We start from the raw sequence: 7,388 nt of genomic DNA, 5'->3' as shown, positions 1-7,388 counted from the left end.
GAATCTGGTCATTTTTTAAAAATAAAACATTATTTAGACTTAAATATAAATAAAATGGAAACAATGTAAGTTATATATTCTTTCTCTGCAGACTGTGTCCTGGGGGTGGGGGACCACCATTGTAAAGGGAAAGTCATCCTGGATTATCTGGGTGGGACAGAACCTTTCCTGGCTATGCTCACAGGGAGATATGGCTACAAAAGAATAGTGAAAGAGATACAATGCTGCCAGCCTTGAAGATGGAATAGTGGAGTATTAGTAACTGTAGTAGGCAGCACCTAGAAGGTAGGAAAGATGAAGAAATGGTTTCTCCTCTAGGGCCACCAGAAAGAAATGCATTCTCCCTGATACCTTGATTTTAGCCCAGTAAGACCCATACTTAAAATCTGACCCATAGAGCTGTAAGATAATATATTTTTATTGATTCAAGTAACTTTGGTCATTTTTTATAGCAGCAAAAGAAACCTAGTACATAACACAAGCATAGATTCTCATGCACCCATCATCTGAGTCAACAAAATTTCATCAATACACAAGAATAGTATTATCGCCAATAAAATGATAGACAGTGTCTAGTATAATTCTGGTGAACCATTCTTTAAAATAAATTTGTTGGTAGCCCCTGACATCTTTCTTCAGCATACTTTTAAAGAGGAGTTGTCAACAACATATGGTTAATGTTAAAAGGAAATAACTGGAACCTACCTATATTTCTTATTAAAATTTAAATATCTCTAAATTATTTAGTGATAAAAATTCCTCCACAAAATTGTGTATAATTTTCTAAAATTATTTATTTAGGATTAATACCAGAATACAACTTTTTTAAAAAAAATGGTGTGCTAAAATAAATATAGTATATTTAGTTTGAATAAGAGATTTCCAAAGCAAGTTTCAACTTTCAAGAGGAAATTAAAATATATTTCAGGGGTGACAGAAAAATACTGAAGGGATAATATAAGAAATGAAAGAAATACAACCATAGGATAATTCTACTCCCAATTCAGGGCATTCATTTTTACAATAATAAGTGTAATATCTTAAGAATGTACAGGAAGATATTTGGACTGATTCATTTATAATAAAGACCAATTGTGGTGCCTGACTGAGCTTAGATAGGTCAGTGCTTCTATAAGAACTTTCAGTTTATTTGTTCAGGGTGGTGTGGCCATTGGTATAGAAACAAATACAAACTACAGACCCACAGTTACATTTCTACATAGAAATGTAATTCATGGAATAGATGGATTTCACTTCCTTGCTTAGGAAGACAATGCTACCAGTTTAACACCTGCCATTATAGCACATTAGTTAAGAAGCGGGCACTCAACTAAAGTAGATTTAGAATATGTCTCAAAAAATTCCTTTTACTACTCAGATTTGAGAGCATGCTACTTAACCTTTCTTAGCTTCAGTTTCTCATATGTAAAAGAAGGGAATGATATACAAACTCTCATAGGTTTGGCTGAAGGTTAAAAAGATACTTAATGTAAAGCACCCTGTACATTACTCTTAATTAAATTAGAAATCAAAAAACAAAAGCTTAAAACAGATCCATTAGCTCATACTATACAGTTGAGATCTGTGTGGTTTACTAATTATGTAACATCTTAATGAAAAACCATAATGTTAAAGGATTAGGATTGGATTTTACTGGAGGTACAACAAAACTGAAATTATGATAGCTTAAATAAGATAGAAGTTTCTTAATTTCTCAAGTAAAAATATTTAGAAGCAGTCAATCCAGAGATGACATACTGACTTCTTGATCATCAGGGACCCACATCTCCTTAAAGTTTATTCCATACTCACTGTCTTTAGTCATTATTTCCATTCTTACTGTTCTTTAAAGCCCAACACGGCTGACTTTGTTCCAACCATAACTTACGCACTCTAAGTAGCAATGACTATTTGGAAAAGAATAAAAAGGACCCCTTCCTAGATGAATCATCTCCCTTTAAATAGCTTTCTTGGAAGTTCTTCTACAACACTTGTATATACGTGTCATTGACTAAAACCTAGTCAGGTGCTCCATTCTAACTGCCAAGAGATTGGCAAAATGTATTCTTCTGAATAAACAGACTAATGCCCTCAATAAAATTTGGGATCTGTTAGAAAGTAGAAAAAAATGAATGAATATTGGCTGGCCACTGCATTGAGCACAGGTGCTCAATGTTTCTTAAATAGGAAAAGCCAGTTTCACTGCTCTGCTATTTCATCTTACTGGATAAACACCGTGTAGCTTTCCCCTTCTTTGAATATCAATAAAGCTAAATAGAAAGCAATTAAAACAACTAAATTAAAACTATCACTGATGTACTAATGAAAGGAACCATAATTAGCATGAAAGTGTAAGAGGAAACAGTATCAAAGATAAGTAGTACTGGGAGAGCAGAATAAAGCAAGAGCCAAATTCTCCTGGCGCCCTGTCTTTCCTTCCTGGTTAGGCATACTTCTCCGTGAGTGTTAGTGCACTACTGCTCTTAGATACCTAACAGTTTAAAAACTAATTAAAAAATAAAAATCTCAAGAGACACAATCAATTCTATAGAATCTACTTCCTACTATTTTTTTCCTAACACATCCATAAGCTATTCAGGATCAAAGATTTTTTTCTTTACAACTATTGACTTCATCAGTCTTTTGAGAGGCAAAAAATAGGACCACTCGTCTCTCACAGCAATGAAGAAAAGATAAGATACCATTCTTTAAAACAAACGAATAATAAGAGTTTGTAAAAAAAGCTTAGTGTGATTTAAACATTCATAATAGGTTGCCAGAAAAACCACCACCTTAAACTTACCAATTTAAAATATTTTGAATAACATAACAATTATTGTCACTGAATATTAAAGCTGAAGTCATTCCTAAAGTTGGGGTTTTCTTGTATTTTGGGCCCAGGGTAATGGCCCTGGGAATTGGACATTATAGGCTTCAGAAACTTGAACTCGCTTGTCCCTGAGCCTCCCATTAGACACACCTCATACTGGTAGCTCTGGGACAGTGTCCCCGTGCCGCTGACATCCACCAACTGGCCCGGAAAGTGGCCCTCGGGCACCGAGCAGCCACCCGCCCAGGCGGCCCTGCTCCGCCTGCACAGCCGCACCGCGACGAACGCCAGCACCGAGAACAGGAAGAGCGACGACACCGACGCCAACGCGATGACCAGGTAGACGGTGAGCGGGTCGGCCTGGGCCGCGTCGGCCGCCGCTTCGGGCAGCGGCAGGTAGGGCTGCGAGAAGCCGTCCACCAGCAGCACGTGCAGCGTGACGCTGGCCGAGCGCGGCGGCTCGCCGTTGTCCTTGACCAGCAGCAGCAGCCGGTGCTTGGCCGCGTCGCGCTCGCTCAGCAGCCGGGCCGTGCGCACCTCGCCGTTGTGCGCCCACACGCCGAACAGCCCGGGCTCCGTGGCCTTGAGCAGCTGGTACGACAGCCAGGCGTTCTGGCCCGAGTCGCCGTCCACCGCCACCACCTTGCTCACCAGGTAGCCGGGCTCGGCCGCCCTGGGCACCAGCTCGGTGCAGGGCGCCGAGCCGTTCTGCGGCGGGTACAGCACGAAGGGCGAGTTGTCGTTGGCGTCCAGCACCTGCACGCGCACCAGCGCCTGGCTGCTCAGCGCCGGGGCCCCGCGGTCTGTGGCGCCCACGAGGAACTCGAACGCCTGCAGCGCCTCGAAATCCAGCGCCCTCAGGACGAACAGGTGTCCGTTGTCCGCGTTGATGGACACCAGCGAGGCCAGGGGCAGGCTGGGGTCCTGGGGCGGCAGCAGCGAGTAGGTGACCTGGGCGTTGGCGCCCGCGTCTGTGTCCGTGGCGCTGACGCTGCCGATGTGCAGGGCGGGGCTGTTGTTCTCGCGGATGAAGAGCGTGTAGGAGGTTTGGGTGAAGGCGGGGGCGTTGTCGTTGACGTCTGACACCAGCACGGTTATGTTGTGCTGTGTGTTCAGTCTGGGGGTCCCCATGTCGGTGACTGTGATGGTGATGTTGTATTCGGCACTTTCTTCTCTATCTAGAGCTCTCTTTGTCACCAGGGTGTAAAAATTCTTGACTGAAGGTTTTAGAAGGAAAGGAAGGTCATCCTGGATAGATGAAGTAGTCTTCCCATTGTTCCCAGAGTCAGGATCTGAAACACTGAAAACAGCAACTACAGTCTCAGGCGAGTTCTCTGGGATGGGGCTGGTCAGTGCAGAAATGGTCACTTCTGGGGCATTATCATTGACATCCACCACTTGCAGGAGAAGAGTGCATTTTCCTGAAAGACCTCCCCCATCAGTGGCCTTGATGTCCACTTCATAAGACCGAACTCTTTCAAAATCTAATTGTTTTCTTAATCGAATTTCTCCTGTCATAGGATTTACCTCCAAAGTTTTGGTAATATCTTCTGAGGGCTGAGAGAGTGAGTATACTATATTTCCATTTTCTCCGCTGTCTAAATCGCTGGCAGAGACGGTGACAACCAGGGAGCCTGCATTGCTGTTCTCAGGAATATGCACCTTGTAGAGCGGCTGCCCAAACTCGGGGGCATTATCGTTTATGTCCACCACTTCAATGCGCACCTGAGCAGTCCCATAACGTGGAGGAGAGCCTCCATCCAGCGCTGTCAGGGTTAATGCGATTTCAGGCTCCTCCTCCCGATCCAGCTCTTTGTCCAACACCAGCTCTGGGTATTTTCTGCCATCGCTGCGGTTGTGGGTTAGAACTTGAAAATGGGGGTTGGGGCTGATTTTATAGTTCTGAACATTGTTGCTTCCTACGTCCAAGTCCAGAGCATTACTCAGAGGGAATGCCATTCCTAGAGGAGTATTTTCTGGTATTTTTAGAATCATTACTCTCTCGCTGAACACGGGAGAATGGTCATTTATGTCTTCCACCCTTAGTTCAGCCTGAAATATCTCTAAGGGATTGTCCATTAGCACTTGGAAATGTAGTAGACAAGGCTCAGTGGAACCGCATAACTCCTCACGGTCCAGTTTCTCATTTATGAGCAAATCCCCCGTCTGAACCTTGAGCTGCAAATGCTCTTTGTGCCCCTGAGAAATGATCCGGGCCCCGCGGGTGGACATTTCTGTCAACCCCAATCCCAGGTCTTTTCCTAGATTTGCCACAAAGAACCCTCTCTCTGTTTCTTCCACTACTGAATAGGGCCCTAAATCGGCTCCCACCCCAGGCATGCTCAGCAAAACAAAGAAAACAAAGACTTGCCTTTGTCTTTGATTGTGCATCCATCCGATCTCCATTGCTCCTTCCTGAAAATTGGGTTCACAGGAGCTTCCTGTATGTATGACCAAGATCCTAGCAGCCCGGTCCTGCAGTCCAGAACGGCAAAACTATGCAGAAAATGGGTTTTTAAGGTGGTTTCACACTTCCTTTTGCTCTGTGTGGGAACGCTATTCTTAAGCTTCCAGGCAGCCTGAAACTGTTTGGCGCAATACCGGAGCTGTGTAGGCAATTCCATTTTTCATCATTTGACCTGCAGCGCCACCATGCGTTCTTACTGAGTCTCACATGTTCTGTTTTAACATTGGGTACAAAATTCTATTACTGTATGTAGAATAAATTGCGCAAATAGTGTTCTGTATTATCAAACACTGAATTCTATTTTCATGCAGTTTCTGTATGTTCAGATAGAACTCTGTGGTGTTGCACAGGAGAACTATAGAAAGCAAACCCACTTATGTTACTGTTTAAAGCTGTTGAGGGATTTGATGAAATAATTTAATTGACATTTAAGCTGAAACTAATGTACATTTAGGAGCAAAAGTTTTTCAAAGTAACCTTGAGCCAGCTTCACAAGTACATCTTTTTCTCGGTATATATTATAAAATTACAAATGAATACACACTGCAAAACTGCAATCAGTGGTGGTTCTAAAGAGAGTGTTCAACCCGTGCCCTAGTAGAGGTAGATTACTTCTCCTCTGTGCAATGCCCAAGTGTGGAAACTGTGAGATTTTGCAATTTAAAATTTATTTCCCGAATTAAAAGTTCTGAAGCCATGCCTTGCCAAAATTTTGAATTCTCTTTTTTAATTATCATGGTACTAATGATGTTTTAGTTTTTTAAAAAAATAGTTTTAATAAAATATCATCCACATACAGTCCACCCATTTACAGTGTATAATTTAGTTGCTTTTAGAATATTCACAGAGTAATGGATCTATCACCGCAGTCAATTTTAGGTCATTTTCATTACCTCAACACCACCATAGTCTCTAGCTATTACCCCCTTATCCCCCAGCCCTCCTTCCTCACATTCTATCAACTACTAATTTATTTTCTGACTTACTTATCCCGGATTGTCATACAAATGGAATAAAACAATATGTGGACTTTTGTGACTGTCTTCGTTCCCTTTCCATGTTTTCAAGTTTCATCCAAGTTGTAGCATGTGTCAGTATATCATTCGTTTTTGTGGTAGGATGAGTCCACTGTATAGATATATCATATTTTGATTATCCATTCCACTGTTGATGGACATTTGAGTTGTTTCCACTTTTTTACTATTATGACTAATGCTGCCATAAACATACATATACAAGTTTGTGTGGACATATATTTTCATTTTTCTAGGAGTAGAATTATTAGATCATATAATGTCTTTAATGTTTAATTGAGTAACTGCCAGATTGTTTTCAAAGCAGCTGCACCACTTCACATTCTCACCTGCAGTGTATCAGTCTTTAATTTTTTCACATCCTCCCAACAGTTACTGTTATCTGACATTTTGATTCCAACCACCCTAGTGGGTGTGAAGTTACATCTCATTATGATTTTGATTTGCTCTCTCTGATGAGTAATGATGTTGAGCATCCTTCCATGTGCTTATAGGCATTTGTGTCTTCCTTGGAGGAGTGTCAGTTCAGAGCTTCATCCATTTTTAACTGCATTTATTAGTCATTTTTTAATTGAGTTTTAAGTGTTTTTTATATGTTCTAGATGCAAGTCTCTTATTGTTTTATTCAGTTTTTCCATTTCTAATATTTGAATTGAATTTCAGTGGAAATTTATGATGTCTTCACCTATTCAATGTCTTTGTTGATTTTTAGAAGTTTGTTAATTACCTTGTTTGGAATCAAAACACCTAATTAATGAGTCCTAACCTCCTTGAATAATGACCTTTACGTGCCTTCCTTGGCCATAAGTGGTACAACTAGTTTGGATCATTTCCTTCCCAGCAGCCAAACGGGTAGGCAGAGTAATGGCCACCCATACAAAGATGTCCACAACCTAATTCCCAAAAATCAGTAAATATATTATATTATATAACAAAAATACTTCACAGATATAAGTAAACTGAAGACTTTGTCATCCTGGATTATGTGGGTGGGACAGAACCTTTCCTGGCTATGCTCAAAGGGAAATGTGGCTACAGAAGAATAGTCAGAGAGATA

General features: G+C 41.4%; 1 protein-coding gene across 1 annotated transcript; it reads right to left on the bottom strand.

The window, feature by feature from the left end:
- Nucleotides 1-1,921: 1,921 nt before the first annotated feature.
- On the bottom strand, nt 1,922-5,396 carry LOC136376820 (protocadherin beta-16). Its single transcript, XM_066343193.1, has one exon. It carries the CDS (start codon nt 5,234-5,236, stop codon nt 2,840-2,842), a length of 2,397 nt encoding a protein of 798 aa, XP_066199290.1. The 5' UTR covers nt 5,237-5,396; the 3' UTR covers nt 1,922-2,839.
- Between the last annotated feature and the right edge of the window lie 1,992 nt (nt 5,397-7,388).

This window comes from Saccopteryx leptura, chromosome 6, assembly GCF_036850995.1.
Source record: "Saccopteryx leptura isolate mSacLep1 chromosome 6, mSacLep1_pri_phased_curated, whole genome shotgun sequence".
Taxonomy (NCBI): domain Eukaryota; kingdom Metazoa; phylum Chordata; class Mammalia; order Chiroptera; family Emballonuridae; genus Saccopteryx; species Saccopteryx leptura.
This window is presented reverse-complemented; position numbering and strand designations above follow the sequence as displayed.